Below are 20,014 nucleotides of genomic sequence, written 5' to 3' on the forward strand. Positions count from 1 at the left end.
CTCAAGACATGAAGCTTTTCGTTTGTAATTAATTTGTAAACATTTCTAAAAACAGAATTCCACTTTGACATTATGGGGTAGTGTGTGTAGATTAGTGACACAATCTAAATTTAATAAAGTTTAAATTCAGGCTGTAACACAAATGTGAATATTTTCTGAAGGTACTGTAAGTGTCGAGATGTGTTAAATCTCTGATGAAGCTTTAGCGTTCTTATACAGTTAATGCAACAGAAAGACAATATATTCCATTAATCCATTTCAGCCATCACCAGGGTGTTTGACAGGTCATTTTACACACACAAACGGTTTCTCTCTCTCTCTGTCTTTCTAATGAGGAGCAGAGGGACAAATAGAGAATATATGGTAGTTTTGTTCACCTTAAACATCTCACCCTCTCACTCACACACAACCTCTGTCCTGCCCATCTCAACTCAACATAAAACATTGTAAAAAAACACATTCACAGGGGATGGGGGTTAATTATTTCTTTTTAAATGAGAGGGAAATTCCACCCTCCTTTCATATGTTTGTAGGATATTCAGACAGTACAGAAACAGTGGTATACAGGATAGGTAATGAAAGTATAAAAAGTGGTCGCAGGGATTGAACCTACAAACTTTGGGTTCTAATGTGATTTTTTTAAAGGGTATTGCCACTCAACCACACAGGCGCTGATCTCTCTCTCCCTCTCTTCTTGTCCTCTCTGTCTTCTTTGCCTCGGTCTCTCCTCTCCATTTATGTACTGTATCTCTTTCTCCTCATCCCCCCTCTCTGTCCTCCTCCAGTCACAACACCAAAACCACATCATGGCTGGATCCTCGGCTGGCAAAGAAGGCCAAACCACCTGAGGAGTGCAAAGAGGACGGTGAGTGTTTTTGTTTTTATGTAAATGCACAAATCTATGTTTATGCATGAGGTGTCTCTCTTCTTCTCTTCAAAAAGTATGTGGACACCTGGTCATCGAACATAACGTTCCAAAGTCATAGGCATTTAATATGGAGTTGGTCCCCCCTTTGCTGCTATAACAGCCCCCACTCTACTAGGAAGACTTTCCACTAGATGTTGGAACATTGCTGCGGGGACTTGCTTCCATTCAGCCACAAGAGTATAAGTGAGGTCGGTTACTGATGTGGGGCGATTAGGCCCGGCTTGCAGTCACCGTTCCAATTTTTCCCAATAGTGTTCGATGGGGTTGAGGTCAGGGCTCTGTACAGGCCAGTCAAGAACTTACACACCGATCTCGACAATCCATTTCTGCATGGACCTCACTTTGTGCACGGGGCATTGTAATGCTGAAACAGGAAAGGGTCTACCCCAAACTGTTGCCACGATGTTGGAAGCACAGAATTGTCTAGAATATTTGCTGTAGCTTTAAGATTTCCCTTCACTGGAACTAAGGGGCCAAGTCCGAACTATGTTACACATTGTCGATTTTACTTTTTGTGTGAGCGTGTATGCTTGTTGAATAGACCGAGACCATTAATTCTACTTCACCAAACTTTATAGTTGGCACAATGCATTTGGGCAGGTAGCATTCTCCTGGCATCCGCCAAACCAAGATTCGTCCGTCGGACAGCCAGATGATGAAGCGTAATTAATCACTCCAGAGAATGCGTTTCCACTGCTCCAGAGTCCAATGGCGGCAAGCTTTACACCACTCTAGCTGACGCTTGGCATTCTGCATGGTGATTTTAGTCTTTTAGGCTGCTCGGCCATGGAAACCCATTTCATGAAACTCCCGATGAACAGTTATTGTGCTGACGTTGCTTCCAGGGGCAATTTGGAACTTCGTAGTCAGTGTTGTAACTGAGGACAGATGATTTTTATACACTACGCTCTTCAGCACTCAGCGGTCCCGTTCTTTGAGCTTGTGTGGCCTACCAGTTCACAGCTAAACCGTTGTTGCTCCAAGACATTTACACTTCACAATAACATCACTTACATTTGACTGGGGCAACTCTTGCAGGGCAGACATTTAAATAACTGTCTTGTTGGAAAGGTGGCATCCTATGACGGTGCCACGTTGAAACTCACTGAGCTCTTCAATAAGACCATTCTACTGCCAATATTCCCCTATGGAGATTGCATGGCTGTGTGCTAGATTTTATACACCTGTCAGCAACCGGTGTGGCTGAAATAGCCGAATCTGCTAATTTGAAGGGGTGTCCACATACTTTTATTTATATAGTGTATCTATATATTGCCATACACTGAGTGTACAAAACATTAGGAACACCAGTTTATGTATTTCTGTCTTTTAGCTGTTATTGTTTATTAATGTTCTGTAGTATGTCATGTTTTGTGTGGACCACAGGAAGAGCACCTGCTGCTTTCGCAAAAGCTAATGGGGATCCTAATAAAATACCAAATACTAATATTGAGTTCCCATCCACTTTTGCCCTCAGTACAGCCTCAATTTGTTGGGGCATGGACTTTACACGATGTTGAAAGCATTCCACAGAGATGCTGGTCCATGTTGACTCCAATGCTTCCCACTGTTGTGTCAAGTTTGCTGGAAATCCTTTGGGTGGTGGGCCATTCTTGTTACATGGGAAACTGTTGTGTATGAAAAACCCAGCAGGGTTGCAGTTCTTGACACACTCAAACCGGTGCTCCTGGCACCTACTACCATACCCCGTTCAAGGGCACTTAAATATTTTGTCTTGTCGATTTACCCTCTGATTGGCACGCACACAATCCATGTTTCAAATGTCTCAAGGCTCATAGCTTTCACCTGGATTCACCTGGTCAGTCTATGTCATGGAAAGAGCAGGTGTTCCTAATGTTATGTAAATATAAATAATTCAGTCAGTATATGTTCTTCTAAATCAGCAAGGGCAAGGAAACAGGAAATTAATAAAAGGAGAATAGGACAGGATATAGTAAGGGTAGGGTTTTATGACATAGGAAAAGAAGGGAAATAAATAGGAAAGGAAATGAGAATAGGACATGGGAACGGAATGGGACGTAGGAAAGGAAGGGATATTAAATGGGAAGGGTATGCAAACAGGAAATCAATGGAAGGGAAGAGGTTTTATGAAGGAAGGGGAGAGGACATAGGGCTGGAAAGGGAAGGGAATGGAATATGATATAGGAAGGGAAGAGACTAGGACATTGGAAAGGAAGGTGAGGGTTTAAGGACATAGGATAGGGAAGGAAATAAGACAGAAGGGGATACGATGTAGAAATGGAGTGAGGGGGATTCTAGGACATAGGAAAGGAATGGGAGGATTTAGAAAAGGGTGGGTTTCAGGACATAGGAAAGGAAGGAGGAAGTAGTCAGGGAAATTATTTAACCTTTTAGAGACACCCGTTCCCATTTGGGAACGCGCCCCCACCCCCCCCCCCCCCAGCTGGAATGTGACGCAGGGAACGCAAGAAATATTCCTAAAAATATTTAACCTCCACACATTAACAAGTAAAATAGCTCAAATGAAAGATAAACAAGTTGTTTATCTACCCAGCAAGTCAGATTTCTAAAATGTTTTACGGCGAAAACATAGCACATATTTATGTCAAACCACCACCGCAGACATAGCTCATTAGCATAGCCAAGTAGGAAAAAATATGCAATCAACAAACGCAGGATTAAAAAAAAACCATTTCACTAACCTTTCAATAATATGCTATATATGTCCATAAATCTCTGTTTACAATGATGCATCGTTCAAAAAATGCTACTAAAATGTCCTGAGAAATGAAATAGCTCCGGCAGATAACGTCAGCTAACAAGGAATACACATCATAAACTTTGACTAAATATGCATGTTTTACATATGTATAGGAAGATACACTTATTCTAAATGCAATCGCTGTGTTACATTTATTTTTAACGTTACATTTTGCGTTCACTAGGCTATAATAGGGAGTCGGCGCTCCCACATTAGCATAATGACTCCTCTATCTTGGAGTCGACAGAAACCCAAAATTAACACATAAATATTCCCTTACCTTTGCTGTTCTTCCATCAAACGACCTGGAAGGGATTATACTTACCAAACCAGCGTTTAGTTTTCAAGTCTGCCTCTTTCTGTTCTCAGAATACCCACATTTCGGTCGAAATGTACGCAAAATTGAAGTGGGTGCGCACCAAAACGTTGAAATTATATATTATATGTCGAGTTAACTTGTCAAACTAACTTCATAATCAAGCTTTAACATGTTATAAAGGTGTACAGCAATTTTGAGAACAAACAGAAACACAGGCACCGTTCAATCGATCTTGGAAAAAAGAGAGGACTTGACCACTGCGCACATAAAAGTGACAGGTTTTTTTGAGTGACTGGGAGCTTACCGCGTGCTCAAACTCTCGCGAGCGGGCGATTCTCACAATGAGAAGCCCCATTGAAAGCTGAGATCACGCTGAACACGTGGAGACTGTTCCTGGCGCTGTAACTGTTTGGGGAGGGTGTTTGCGATGATGTCAAAGGTGGGCCAACTTTTCAGATGAGAAGAGATAGTTTGGGAGAATGCATATTTTGAGAGTTCTGCTTTACATAGAGACAAAATTTAAACGGTTTTAAAAGCTTTAGAGTGTTTTCTATTCAATAATATTATTTATTTGCATATATTAGCAACTTTTGACAAAAAATAATTATGTTTACTATGGGCACGCAATTACTCCAGCGGGGGCAGTAGAAATAGGACCTAAGAAAGGAGGAGAATAAGACATTGGAAGGGGATAGAATATAGGAAAGCAAGGGAGGACATAGGAAAGGAAATTAAGGAATGAAATAGGAGACAGGAAAGGAGGGGAATAGGACATTGGAAAGGAATAGGAGAGTTTAGGAAAGGGTGGGTTTTAGGACAAATTAAGGGAAGTGAATTAGGACATGGGAAAGGAAATGAAGGAAGGAAATAGGACATACGAAAGGAGGAGAATCTGACATCGGAAGGGAAGGGTTTAGGATATAGGTAGTGAAGGCTTCAATAATATAGGAAGGGAAGCCTGTTTTTAGTATTGGTACATTACATAGCCCCAATGTTGTTTGTCGTTGTTTGCTGCCAGTCTGAATGAAGAATTCTGGGATTTCCTGGAGCCTCACAGCTACAAACATGTTTACTTTCATCAACCTTCCCCTTTTCTCTCGCCCCCCACATCCTTTTCCTCTCTCTTTCCTTTGAATCCTCAATGTCCTTCACTCTCCCTATGTCAGCCTCTTGCTCTCCTGCTGTGTTGAGAGACTTTTTGTCTTGCTTTAATGCAGAGGTTGTAGAGGGCTTTACCTCCCCACCCCCTCAAACTCCCCCAGGCTCGGAATGTTAAATTCTAACAAGTCCTTCAGACCCCCTTGCCAGTCCCCAGTCTCTGACGTCACTTGCAGTGCCAGAAACATTGGTGGCCCCTCCCCCTTTGGCCACTCAAACACCCCTCTTACCGGCTCAGACAGTGCGTCCTGGACCTCCTCCAGGAATCTCCCCAGCAGCCTAAAATGCATTATTCCTGTTTGTTGTGCCAGGACTTCCGGGGTTTTCCACCCCTCCTCTCCCAGCAGTCGCAGGTCACCCAGCCTTTGTAAACCCGCTGCCATCAGTTGCCTCTTCAGGGTGGCTGACTGAACCGATCTCAAAGGGATGGCTGGGTTGTGGAAGATAGGCTCCTCCCACACCCACAGCCCAGGCTCCACATCCCCTTCTCGTGTGGGCCTTAGCAGCTGCCAGGCCCTCAGCACCGCAGAGTAAAAATCAGAGACCTGCTGTACTCAGCCCCTCCAGCCTCATGAGGAACAGTTGCCGGTCCAACCCTAATCCGCCAGCTCTCCTCAGCAGCGGATGCTGGCTCCCTCCAGCCAACATCAGTATGGTACAGCAGTCTCTACACCACCTTTAGTCAGGAAGCAGCCACCCTGCTCTCCAGTTCCACCAGGCCCTGTCCTCCTTCGTGGATGGTCAAGTACAACACTGCGCCTTCAACCAGTGATGGCCCGACCAGAAAAAGTCCACCAGCTTGCGTTGCAGGTCTGAGAGCAGACTCAATGGCTAGTGTATATAACTGCCCCGATATAGGGAATCCTTGTCTAATGCTCAGTCTCACCCAGACTGGCCTACTGAGCCCTCCTCCCACCTTGACTATACATGATGCCCCAGCATACAATAGATTCACACAAGTCAAAAAACTTTTCCCAAACACAGACATCACATTAAACAGATACTCATGGTCCACTCTATCAAAAGCCTTCTCTGATCTGATCTAAAGAGACCAGTCCAAAGTTCACATTAGAACCTCTCTCGACAAGTCCAACATGTCCATGATTAAGAACAAGTTGTCCATGATTGCGCATCCCGGTACACAATATGTTTGGTTCTTATGTACTATCAAGTCCTGATGTGACTTCAGTCTGTTAGAGAGGACCTTGGCAAATATCTTGTAGTCGGCACAGAGCAATGCCACAGGCCTCCAGTTCTTAAGTTCAAACAAGTCCCCTTTTTTGGGCAGGAGAGTCAGAACCGCCCGACGGCAGCTCATTGGTATCTCTCCTACCCCGACGCATTCACGCAACACCCAAAAGAGGTCCAGTCCAATTATTCCCCAGAATTCTTTATAAAACTCCACTGGGAGTCCATCAATCCCCGGTGCACGACCAGGGGACATCTGGGTTACGGCCTCTGCCAGTTCATGGGACAACAGAGGAATGTCAATTTCATCCGTCTGTGCCAGGGAAAGCTTAGGCTCCTCCCACACCCACAGCCCGGGCTCCACATCCCCTTCTTCTTGCTCTGCGAACAAGACCTGAGCACACATAGGATCACACATTTCTGCCCTATACAACTCAGTATAAAACTCTGCAGGTAGCTCCTCCATCTCCTCACCACAGAGGTCACCTGCTTGCTCACTTGCTTTAACCTGCTTTAACCTGGAAAAAACTGCCCAGGTCCCTACATAACTCAGCTAAATTAGACTGGAGGCCTACATTGCCTTGCCCCACCAGCTCTACCTCCATCTCACTAATACTACTCTCGAGTTCCCCTAAATCTCTCCTTGAAACTGAGGATGAGAGAGCTGTATACTGTTGACGGAAAAACCAAATTTGGACTTTCCCCACATCCCACCATTGACTCAGACACTCATACACTATTGTACTCTACTCTATTATACTCTACTCATACGGCAGAGTAGCCTAGCGGTTAGAGCATTGGACTAGTAACCGAAAGGTTGCAAGTTCGAATCCCCGAGCTGACAAGGTACAAATCTGTCGTTCTGCCCCTGAACAGGCAGTTAACCCACTGTTCCTAGGCCGTCATTGAAAATAAGAATTTGTTCTTAACTGACTTGCCTAGTAAAATAAAGGTAAAAAAAAATTAAATACGATAGGATGCCTGCCGAGACCCTGGTGAAATAGACAGCCGAGCCATGGTTATGTGGTGATCCGTAAACCCCACCGGGAGAATGGTAGTGCCCAACAGCCTCTGATTCCTGGACATGTAAAAACGTTCAAGTCGAACTGATTAATAACACTCCCACTGACAATGAATGAGGCTCTTCCCCATTTCTATCTTTCGGAAAATCCATTGTACAGTTCCAGTCTCCTCAGGCTCTACCTGTGAGTTCCTGTCTAAGACATCCAAATAGAGCCCTCCTCTCTCTCTCCCTGTGTTAGGCACATACACATTTATGTTGTTAATTTCTGCTTAGGAAAACCAGTTCCTAAGAAATATTGTTTGCCAACGAGAACTTACTGAACAGACAGAGACCTCAAAAAAAAAAAATCTGAAATGTTAGTCCTCTGGGTTTAGCCTGCTACATAAATTCTGTTATACTCACAGGCATGATTCTCTTCACTGTCCCCAAGTCAGGGCAGATTCAGACCTGAGCCTACTCTCCCTGTTAATTGTGAGGAGCAGCAATATAAGGACTTCTGGTCTTGGGAGATGATATTAGACGGTAAAGGACCCTGGGCGCAGCCGGGAGAATATCGCCGTTCCAAGGAAGAAATAGACGCGTCTAAAGCGGAGAGGCGCTGGTATGAGGAGGCAGCACGGCGACGCGGTTGGACACCGGAAAAACAGCTCCAAAAAATTATTGGGAGGGGGCTAGAAGGGAGAATAGTTATGCCAGGTAGGAGACCTGCTCATAGTCCCTGTGCTCACCGTTGGGCTAGAGAGACCGGGCAGGCACCGTGTTATGCTATGGAGCGCACGGTGTTTCCAGTGTGGGTGCAGAGCCAGGTGCGGCACATACCAGCCCTTCCTATTGGCCGGGCTAGTGTGGGCATCGAGCCAGGTAAGCTTGGGCAGGCTCGGTGCTCAAGAGCTCCAGTGCGCCTGCACGGTCCGGTCTATCCAGAGCCACCTCTACACACCAGTCCTCCGGTAGCAGCTCCCCGCACCAGGCTTCCTGTGCGTGTCCTCGAGCCAGTACCACCAGTTCCAGTACCACGCACCAGGCCTCCAGTGCGCCTCGCCTGTTCAGCGCAGCCAGCGCTTTTCTCCTCTCCTGCACTGTTGGAGTCTCCCGTTTAGCACAGCCAGAGCCTTTCTCCTCTCCTGTGCTGCCGGAGTCTCCAGTCTGCCCAGCGCGGCCAGTGCTCCCAGTCGGCCCAGCGCGGCCAGTGCTCCCAGTCGGCCCAGCGCGGCCAGTGCTTCCAGTCGGCCCAGCGCGGCCAGTGCTCCCAGTCTGCCCAGCGCGGCCAGTGCTCCCAGTCTGCCCAGCGCGGCCAGTGCTCCCAGTCTGCCCGGCGCCGCCAGTCTGCCCAGCGCCGCTAGTGCTCCCAGTCTGCCCAGTGCTCCCAGTCTGCCCAGCGCCGCCAGTCTGCCCAGCGCCACCAGTCTGCCCAGTGCCACCATTGCTCCCAGTCTGCCCAGCGCCGCCAGTGCTCCCAGTCTGCCCAGCGCCGCCAGTGCTCCCAGTCTGCCCAGCACCGCCAGTGCTCCCAGTCTGCCCAGCGCCGCCAGTGCTCCCAGTCAGCCCAGCGCTGCCCGACAACCAGTCTCTTCCAGATCTGCCCGACAACCTGTCTCTTCCAGATCTGCCAGCCAGCCAGGATTTACCGGAGCCTACTACCTGCCTGAGCTTCCTCTCAGTACTGAGCTTCCTCTCAGTACTGGGCTTCCTCTCAGTACTGGGCTTCCCCTCAGTACCGGGCTTCCCCTCAGTCCCGGGCTGCTTCGGTCCCGAGCTGCCCCTCTGTCCCGAGCTGTCCCTCTGTCCCGGACTGCCCCTCTGTCCCGAGCTGCCCCTCTGTCCCGAGCTTCCCCTCTGTCCCGAGATGCCCCTCTGTCCTGAGATGCCCCTCTGTCCCGAGCTGCCCATCTGTCACGAGCTGCTCCTCAGTTATGTGGGGATCTGGGTGAGGACTATTAGGCCATGGTCGGCGGAGAAGGTGGATTATCCCAGGACGCGAAGGGGAGGAAATAGGACATTAATGGAGTGGGGTCCACGTCCCGAGCCAGAACCGCCACCATGGACAGACGCCCACCTGGACCCTCCCTATGCTCTTGAGGTGCATCCGGGAGTCCGCACCTTAGGGGGGAGGTTCTGTCATGCCTTGGTCATTGTATTTTGTGTTTTTGTTATATGTTTGGGTAGGCCAGGGTGTGACATGGGTTTATATGCTGTGTTTCTTATTGGGGTTTGTATTATTTGGGATTGCGGCTGATTAGGGTTTTTTCTAGTTAGGCTTGGCTGCCTGAGGCGATTCTCAATCAGAGTCAGGTGCTTATCGTTGTCTCTGATTGGGAACCGTATTTAGACAGCCTGACTTTCGCTTTGTATTTCGTGGGTGTTTGTTCCTGTCTCTGTGTAGTAGTCACCAGATAGGCTGTAATTAGTTTCACGTTTCGTTTGTTGTTTTCGTAATTCAGTTATTTCATGTACCTTTTCATTCATTAAAGTCATGAGTAACCTACACGCTGCATTTCGGTCTGACTCTCTTCTTACAACAGACGAACGTCGTTACATTCACAAGGTTTACACACGCTGTTGCTAGTATTTTGGCCCATTCCTCCATGCAGATCTCCTCTAGAGCAGTGATGTTTTGGGGCTGTTGCTGGGCAACACGGACTTTCAATCCCTCCAAAGATTTTCTATGGGGTTGAGATCTGGAGACTGGCTAGGCCACTCCAGGACCTTGAAATGCTTCTTACGAAGCCCCTCCTTCATTGCCCGGGCGGTGTGTTTGGGGTCATTGTCATGCTGAAAGACCCAGCAAAGTTCCGTCTTCAATGCCCTTGCTGATGGAAGGAGGTTTTCACTCAAAATCTCACGATACATGGCCCCATTCATTCTTCCCTTTACACGGATCAGTCGTCCTGGTCCCTTTACAGAAAAACAGCCCCAAAGCATGATGTTTCCACCCCCATGATTCACAGTAGGTATGGTGTTCTTGGATGCAACTCAGAATTCTTTGTCCTCCAAACATGACGAGTTGAGTTTTTACAAAAAAGGGTTAGGGTTAGGGTTAGGGTTGAGTTTTTACAAAAAAGTTATATCTTGGTTTCATCTGACCATATGACATCCCAATCTTCTTCTGGATCATCCAAATGCTCTCTAGGAAACTTCAGACGGGCCTGGACATGTACTGGCTTAAGCAGGGGGACACATCTGGCACTGCAGGATTTGAGTCCCTGGCGGCGTAGTGTGTTCCTGATGGTAGGCTATGTTACTTTGGTCCCAGCTCTCTGCAGGTCATTCACTAGGTCCCCCCGTGTGGTTCTGGGATTTTTGCTCACCGTTCTTGTGATCATTTTTACCCCACGGGGTGAGATCTTGCGTGGAGCCCCAGATCGAGGGAGATTATGGTGTTTTTGTATGCCTTCTATTTACCAATAATTGCTACCACAGTTGATTTCTTCAAACCAAGCTGCTTACCTATTGCAGATGCAGTCTTCCCAGCCTGGTGCAGGTCTACAATTTTGTTTCTGGTGTTATTTGACAGCTCTTTGGTCTTGGCCATAGTGGAGTTTTGAGTGTGACTGTTTGAGGTTGTGGACAGGTGTCTTTTATACTGATAACAAGTTCAAACAGGTGCCATTAATACATGTAACGAGTGGAGGACAGAGGAGCCTCGTAAAGAAGTTACAGGTCTGTGTGAGCCAGAAATCTTACTTGTTTGTAGGTGACCAAATAATTATTTTCCACCATAATTTGCCAATAAATTCATTAAAAATCCTACAATGTGATTTTCTGGATTTATTTTTGTCATTTTATCTGTCATAGTTGAAGTGTATCTATGATGAAAATTACAGGCCTCTCTCATCTTTTTAAGTGGGAGAACTTGCACAATTGGTGGCTGACTAAATACTTTTTTGCCCCACTGTATATGTAATTCTATGAACCACCCCTTGTATGAGTGTGCTTCCTTCCTGAGCTCGGATATGATTCAGATGAGTTCCTGCAGTGTTCTGATGGTCACGGGGAGTGTGTGTGTGTGTGTAAGAGAGAAAAGATGAATGAGTCATCTAATGCAGAGGATTCAAAATTTGTTGTAATATCCGAGATGCATGACACACACACAAACATGCAAACTGACGTTATACCCAGCACATCACATTTTTGCACAAATACCCATCTACATAATGACCCACACACTCATGTAAACTGTCTGTGCTATGTGTTACTATCTATTTTAGGCTGAGTTGATGCATGTGTGGCGTCAATTGATTTAATGTCATAGAAGATATGTGCTACGTTCATTCAGTCACGTATCCAAGTGTAATATGAATCAGAGCTTAAACCACACACACACTTAACATTGCTGATACACATCCATACATTTCATACTGCAAACACAATAACACACTCGCTATTAACAACATTCTCAGTTTCTCTATTTGAGAGGCATGGATTAGAGACAAAACAGAGCCCTCAGCTCCGAAGATAAAAAAAGATACTTCCTCTGGTGGTTGCTATGGAAACGGTTTCCTCTTTCCATATGAAGGGAGGGCAGCCATTTAAGGTGGCTCACAGCCAAGGGGAGAAAATAAGGATATTTAAGGTAGTTCTTTGGAGGGGGAGGGGGAAGCGGTAAATGGTACCCTATTCCCTATATAGCTCTCTCTTTATCCAATGAAAATGGCAGAGATTCAAGGTGGTTTTATGTAGTTGATGTAATCAATTCAGCCAGAGAATTCTGTGTTTATTTGGATCCCCATGAGCTTTTTGCAGAGGCAGCAGCTATTCTTCCTGTGGTCCACAAAAAAAAATACAATGACAAGCAACAAAACACTGGTACACTGAAAGACAACAAATCGGACGCAAAGGATTTACTTCAGACACCGGACAAGACCCAAATCCCAGACATTCAGATGAAGAGGAGATTTAGGGGTCGTAGGTTGCGGTGTCTTGTAAGAATCCGAAGGCCAGTGCGTACCCCCCTTCTACCACCAGTCCTATTAGCCAACGTGCGATCATTGGATAATAAACTGGATGAGCTCTGATCAAGACTATCCTACCAACGGGACAATAAGGCTAGTGAGACAACTTCCGGTGAAACTGGAGGGCGCACAATTCAAATAAATAATCATAAAAATTATGGATATTATACATTTAGGTACATACAAGTGTCATATTGGTTTAAAGCTTACATTCTTGTTAATCTAACTGCACTGTCCAATTTACAGTAACCATTACAGTGAAAGCATGCCATGTGATTGTTTGAGGATGGCGCCCCACATCAAAATATTTTTCCACCGGCACAGGTTTCATAAATTCACAAATAGCGATGAAATACTCATTTACTATTTGAAAATCCTCCTCTGATTTGTCATCCAAAAGGGACCCAGCTATAACATGTAGTGTAGTTTTGTTAGATAAAATCCTTCTTTATACCCCAAAAAAACTTTAGTTGGCGCCATCGATTTGAGTAATCCACTAGTTCAACATGCCAAGATAGGAATCCTAAAATCCACACCTAAACTTTGTTTCAACAAGTCAAAATATATTTCAATTTAATCCTCAGATACCCTAAAATGTAATTAAACTATAATATTTCATACGGAAAGGAGTATGTTCAATAGGAAAACGATATTAGCAGGTGTGTCCTCTTCATCGCGCACGCATACATGGATTTCCAAGTCTGCGTTCCTGTAGTAACTCATATTTCTTACTCATTTTGGAAGAAACAAGCCTGAAACCTTGAACAAAGACTACTGACACCCAGTGGAAGACAGAAATTGCACACTGGAAGATAGATTTAATCATTTCCCCATACGTTCCATTGTATGACATGGGCTCTCAAAAAAAATACATTTCCGGTTGGTTATTCTTTCAATTTTCTCCTACCATATCTATTGTGTTAGTCTCCTACATTATTTTAACATTTCACAAACTTCAAAGTGTCTTGTTTCCAATGGTACCAATTATATGCATATCCTGGCTTCAGGGCCTGAGCAACAGGCAGTTTACTTTGGGGACGTCAGGCAGCCAGAAATTGAGAAAAAAGGACCCTAGCCCTAACATTAAAAACTAATATATTGTATTTCATCAAGTCATGGCTGAATGACAACATTGATAACATACAGCTGGCTGGGTTTTCCATGCATCGGCAAGATAGAACAGCTGCCTCCGGTAAAGACAAGGGGTGGCGGTCTGTCAATAACAGCTTGTGCACGGAATCTAATATTTGGTCGCCTGAGATAGAGTATCTTATGATTAGCTGTAGACCACACTATTTAACAAGAACGTTTTCATATATCTTTTTTTTGTGGCTGTCTATTTACGAAAACAAACTGTTGCTGGCACTAGGACTGCACTCAACAAGCTCTATAAGGCCATAAGCAAACAAGACAATCCTCTTCCAGAGGTGGCACTCCTAGTGGCTGGGGACTTTAATTTTACATTTACATTACATTACATTTAAGTCATTTAGCAGACGCTCTTATCCAGAGCGACTTACAAATTGGTGCGTTCACCTTATGACATCCAGTGGAGCAGCCACTTTACAATAGTGCATCTAAATCTTTTAAGGGGGGGGGGGGGGGGGGGGGGTGAGAAGGATTACTTTATCCTATCCTAGGTATTCCTTAAAGCCATTTATGTTTGGAGGGAAAAAAAGGAATGCTTGTAAGCCGAAGAACACCATCCCCACCGTGAAGCACGGAACATCATGTTGTGGGGGTGTTTTGCTGTAGGAGGGACTGGTGCACTTCACAAAATAGATGATATCATGAGGAAAGGAAAATTATGTGAATATATGGAAGCAACATCAAGATATCAGTCAGGAAGTTAAAGCTTGGTCGCAAATGGGTCTTCCAAATGGACAATGACCCTAAGCATTCTTCCGAAGTTGTGGCAAAATGGCTTAAGGACAACAAAGTCAAGGTATTGAAATGGCCATCACAAAGCCCTGACCTCAATCCCATATAAAATGTGTGGGCATAGCTGAAAAAGCATGTGCGAGCAAGGAGGCCTACAAACATGACTCAGTTACACCAGCTATATCAGGAGGAATGGGCCAACTTATTGTGGGAAGCTTGTGGAAGGATACCGGAGACAGTTGACCCAAGTTAAGCAATTTAAAGGCAATACTACCAAATACTAGTTTAGTATGTAAACTTCTGACCCACTGGGAATGTGATTTAAGAAATAAAAGCTGAAATAAATCCTTCTCTCTATATTATTCTATCATTTCACATTCTTAAAATAGTGGTTATCCTAACTGACCTAAAACAGGGAATTCTTATGAGGATTAAATGTCAGGAACTGTGAAAAACTGAATTTAAATGTATTTGGATAAGGTGTATGTAAACTTCCGACTTCAACTGTATGTAAGTCATTCAAGCGTGTTAACCCTCGCAGACGGTATCCAGAACCCTCAAAGCTGATAAGTTCTGGCATTTTCCACTAGCATCCCTGTGCCCAAGAAAGGGAAAGTAACTGAACTGACTATAAATACTTCGAGAGGCTAGTCAAAGACCACCTCCCTCCCCAACACACACAACCCTCTCCTATTCATCTACTGCCCTGACAGATCCATCGACGACGCAATCGCTATTGCACTGCAGTGTCCTCACCCAACTGTACAAAAATAATGCGGATGAGGATGCTGTTTGTCAACTACTGCTCGGCCTTCATTACCATAGTGCCCTCTAAGCTCATCACAAAGCTCATGACCTTCGGACTAAACTCCTCCCCATGCAACTGGGTCCTGGGATGCCTGATCGGCCACCTACAGGTGGTGAAGTCAAGCAACATTACCTCCTACACACTGATCCTCAACACGGGGGCCCCACAAGTGTGCATCCTTAGTACCCTCCTGTACTCCCTATATACCCACGATTGCTTGGCCTCACACAGTTCCAACCCCACAATCAAGTTCTCTGACAATACACAACAGTAGTAGGCCTGATCACCATCAACAACGAGATGGCTTACAGAGAGGAGGTAGGCACTTTTACCTCGTCAGCTCAGGGATTAGATCTAGTAACATTTCGTTACTGGCCCAACGCTCTATTCACTAGGCTACCTGTCACCCCAATAACAAACAAACAGACACACAGAAGTTTTGGGTTACTTAGAAATGTCCTCGTTTTTGAAAGAATAGCTATTTTTTGTACATTTAAAGTAACATCAATTTGATCAGAAATACAGTGTAGACATTGTTAATGTTGTGAATGACTATTGTAGCTGGAAACGGCAGATTCTTTAATGGAATATCTACATAGGCGTACAGAGGCCCATTATCAGCAACCATCACTCCTGTGTTCCAATGGCACATTGTCAAATCAAATCAAATGTTATTTGTCACATACACATGGTTAGCAGATGTTAATGCGAGTGTAGCGAAATGCTTGTGCTTCTAGTTCCGACAATGCAGTAATAACCAACAAGTAATCTAGCTAACAATTCCAAAACTACTACCTTATAGACACAAGTGTAAGGGGATAAAGAATATGTACATAAAGATATATGAATGAGTGATGGTACAGAGCGGCACAGGCAAGATACAGTAGATGGTATTGAGTGCAGTATATACATATGAGATGAGTATGTAAACAAAGTGGCATAGTTAAAGTGGCTAGTGATACATGTATTACATAAGGATGCAGTAGATGATATAGAGTACAGTATATACGTATACATATGAGATGAATAATGTAGGGTATGTAAACATTATATTAGGTAGCATTGTTTAAAGTGGCTAGTGATATATTTTACATCATTTCCCATCAATTCCCATTATTAAAGTGGCTGGAGTTGAGTCAGTGTGTTGGCAGCAGCCACTCAATCTTAGTGGTGGCTGTTTAACAGTCTGATGGCCTCGAGATAGCTGTTTTTCAGTCTCTCGGTCCCAGATTTTATGCACCTGTACTGACCTCGCCTTCTGGATGATAGCGGGGTGAACAGGCAGTGGCTCGGGTGGTTGTTGTCCTTGATGATCTTTATGGCCTTCCTGTGACATCGGGTGGTGTAGGTGTCCTGGAGGGCAGGTAGTTTGCCCCCGGTGATGCGTTGTGCACTACCTCACTACCTTCTGGAGAGCCTTATGGTTGTGGGCGGAGCAGTTGCCGTACCAGGCAGTGATACAGCCCGACAGGATGCTCTCGATTCTGCATCTGTAGAAGTTTGTGAGTGCTTTTGGTGACAAGCCGAATTTCTTCAGCCTCCTGAGGTTGAAGAGGCGCTGCTGCGCCTTCTTCACGATGCGGTCTGTGTGGGTGGACCAATTCAGTTTGTCTGTGATGTGCATGCTGAGGAACTTAAAACTTACTACCATCTCCACTACTGTTCCATCGATGTGGATAGGGGGTGTTCACTCTGCTGTTTCCTGAAGTCCACAATCACCTCCTTAGTTTTGTTGACGTTGAGTGTGAGGTTATTTTCCTGACACCACACTCCGAGGGCCCTCACCTCCTCCCTGTAGGCCGTCTCGTCGTTGTTGGTAATCAAGCCTACCACTGTTGTGTCGTCCACAAACTTGATGATTGAGTTGGAGGCGTGCGTGGCCACGCAGTCGTGGGTGAACAGGGAGTACAGGAGAGGGCTCAGAACGCACCCTTGTGGGGCCCCAGTGTTGAGGATCAGCGGGGTGGAGATGTTGTTGCCTACACTCACCACCTGGGGGCGGCCCGTCAGGAAGTCCAGTACCCTGTTGCAAAGGGCGGGGTCAAGACCCAGGGTCTCGAGCTTGATGACGAGCTTGGAGGGCACTATGGTGTTAAATGCCGAGCTGTCGTCGATTAACAGCATTCTCACATAGGAATTCCTCTTGTCCAGATGGGTTAGGGCAGTGTGCGGTGTGGTTGAGATTGCATCGTCTGTGGACCTATTTGGGCGGTAAGCAAATTGGAGTGGGTCTAGGCTGTCAGGTAGGGTGGAGGTGATATGGTCCTTGACTAGCTCAGTTACCTTACCATGCTCTGAGAGCGCGCCTGGGGATGCCGTCTTGGGCCTGCAGCCTTGCGAGGGTTGACATATTTAAATGTTTTCCTCAGGTCGGCTGCAGTGAAGGAGAGTCCGCATGTTTTAGTTGCGGGCCGTGTCAGTGGCACTGTATTGTCCTCAAAGCGAGCAAAAAAGTTATTTAGTCTGCCTGGGAGCAAGACATCCTGGTCTGTGACGGGGCTGGTTTTCTTTTTGTAATCTGTGATTGACTGTAGACCCTGCCACATGCCTCTTGTGTCTGAGCCGTTGAATTGAGATTCTACTTTGTCTCTATACTGACGCTTAGCTTGTTTGATTGCCTTGCGGAGGGAATAGTTACACTGTATTCGGTCATGTTTCCAGTCACCTTGCCCTGATTAAAAGCAGTGGTTCGCGCTTTCAGTTTCACGCGAATGCTGCCATCAATCCACAGTTTCTGGTTTGGGAATGTTTTAATCGTTGCTATGGGAACGACATCTTCAACGCACGTTCTAATGAACTCGCTCACCGAATCAGCGTATTCGTCAATATTGTTGTCTGACGCAATATGGAACATATTCCAGTCCACGTGATGGAAGCAGTCTTGGAGTGTGGAATCAGATTGGTCGGACCAGCGTTGAATAGACCTCAGCGCGGGAGCTTCTTGTTTTAGTTTCTGTCTGTAGGCAGAGATCAACAAAATGGAGTCATGGTCAGCTTTTCCGAAAGGAGAGCGGGGCAGGGCCTTATATGCGTCGCGGAAGTTGGAATAGCAATGATCAAAGGTTTTTCCAGCCCTGTTTGCGCAATCGATATGCTGATAAATTTTAGGGAGTCTTGTTGTCAGATTAGCCTTGTTAAAATCCCCAGCTACAATGAATGCAGCCTCCGGATATATGGATTCCAGTTTGCAAAGAGTCAAATAAAGTTCTTTCAGAGCCATCGATGTGTCTGCTTGGGGGGGAATATATACGGCTGTGATTATAATCGAAGAGAATTCCCTTGGTAGATAATGCGGTCGACATTTGATTGTGAGGAATTCTAAATCAGGTGAACAGAAGGACTTGAGTTCCTGTATGTTGTTGTGGCAAGACCACGTCACGTTAACCATGAAGCATACGCCCCCGCCCCTCTTCTTACCAGAAAGATGTTTGTTTCTGCCGGCGCGATGCGTGGAGAAACCAGCTGGCTGCACCGACTCCGATAGAGTCTCTCCAGTGAGCCATGTTTCAAAGAACGTTACAGTCTCTGATGTCCCTCTGGAATGCTAACCTTGCTCGGATTTCATCAACTTTGTTGTCAAGAGACTGGAGATTGGCGAGGAGAATGCTAGAGAGTGGTGCACGATGTGCCCGTCTCCGGAGTCTGACCAGAAGACCGCTTCGTTTTCCTCTTTTACGAAGTCGTTTTTTGGGGTCGCCGGCTGGGATCCATTCCGTTGTCCTGGGTGAAAGGCAGAACACAGGATCCGCTTCGCGAAAGTCATATTCTTGGTCGTACTGATGGTGAGTTAACGCTGCTCTTATGTTCAGTAGTTCTTCTCGACTGTATGTAATGAAACCTAAGATGACCTGGGGTACCAATGTAAGAAATAACACGTAAAAAAAAACAAAAAACTGCATAGTTTCCTAGGAACGCGGAGCGATGCGGCCATCTCTGTCGGCGCCGGAAGTGATAGCTAATCCATCAACAATAGTCATTTACAACATTAACAATGTCTACACTGTATTTCTGATCAATTTGATGTCATTTTAATGGACAAATAATGTGCTTTTCTTTCAAAAACAAGGACATTTCTAAGTGACCCTAAACTTTTGAACAGTAGTGTCTAATGTGTTATTTTTATTGTTTCATTCACTTCTCACTTACCTCCCTGCTGTTCCCTTATGGACATTCTATCCATTTTGTTTTCATTTAACTATTCGCTCTATCCAGTACCTGGAAAAGGGGCCTTCTTGAATGTGGGTTTGTCCCTGCCAAATCGTTCCCAAACCGCTCTTTTAAAAAGAAAATCCCCTCTCTCCTAATACACTATTTCTTTCTTCCTCTGTCTAGAGCTGCCGTATGGCTGGGAGAAGATTGATGACCCTATCTATGGCAGTTACTACGTAGAGTAAGTCCTCCCCGCAAACAGAAAACATTCCCAGGACATTAGCTAACATTCTCATTAACTTCTAATCAGGTTTTGATCTAACATTAGGATGATACAGTAACATTCCACCAACATTTAGAAAGCATTTTGTTAGCAGAATTCCCAGGACGTTAGCTAACATTCCCATTACGTTCAAATTCAGTTGTGGTTGAACATTAGGATGATACAGTAAAATTAGCAGAACATTTTTTCTAAGGACATTCCCAAGACATTAGCTAACATTCCCATTCGGTTCAGGTCTAACATTAGCATTATAATATTCAACAAACATTTTAAGAATGTTCAACAATGCTGTTCTATGGAAATGTATTTCTATCTTAATTAGTTACAATGTAAAGGGGGTACTAGTGGCAAGAAAGTTTATTTTAGTATTTTTTTCTATTGAATTTTTACTCCTTTATCCCCAATTTCGTGATATCCAAGTGGTAGTTAGCCTTGTCCCATCGCTGCAACTCCCGTACGGACTCGGGAGAGGCGAAGGTCGAGTCATGCGTCCTCCGAAACATGGCCCTGTTAACACTGCTTGCTTAACCTGGAAGCCAGCCACACCAATGTGTTGGAGGAGATACTGTACAACCAAAGTC

At 45.3% G+C, this 20,014-nt stretch overlaps 1 protein-coding gene across 1 annotated transcript in view; it reads left to right on the forward strand.

Moving 5' to 3' along the window:
- The window catches only part of LOC124041021 (membrane-associated guanylate kinase, WW and PDZ domain-containing protein 2-like), a 125,291-nt gene that overhangs the window by 6,032 nt on the left and 99,245 nt on the right, over positions 1-20,014 (forward strand). Inside the window, exons 2-3 of the mRNA XM_046358181.1 lie at positions 786-865; positions 19,334-19,391. Of these exons, the coding sequence (XP_046214137.1) occupies positions 786-865; positions 19,334-19,391 (138 nt within the window). The remainder of the gene's footprint in view (positions 1-785; positions 866-19,333; positions 19,392-20,014) is intronic.

Source organism: Oncorhynchus gorbuscha, linkage group LG01 (assembly GCF_021184085.1).
Source record: "Oncorhynchus gorbuscha isolate QuinsamMale2020 ecotype Even-year linkage group LG01, OgorEven_v1.0, whole genome shotgun sequence".
Lineage (NCBI taxonomy): Eukaryota > Metazoa > Chordata > Actinopteri > Salmoniformes > Salmonidae > Oncorhynchus > Oncorhynchus gorbuscha.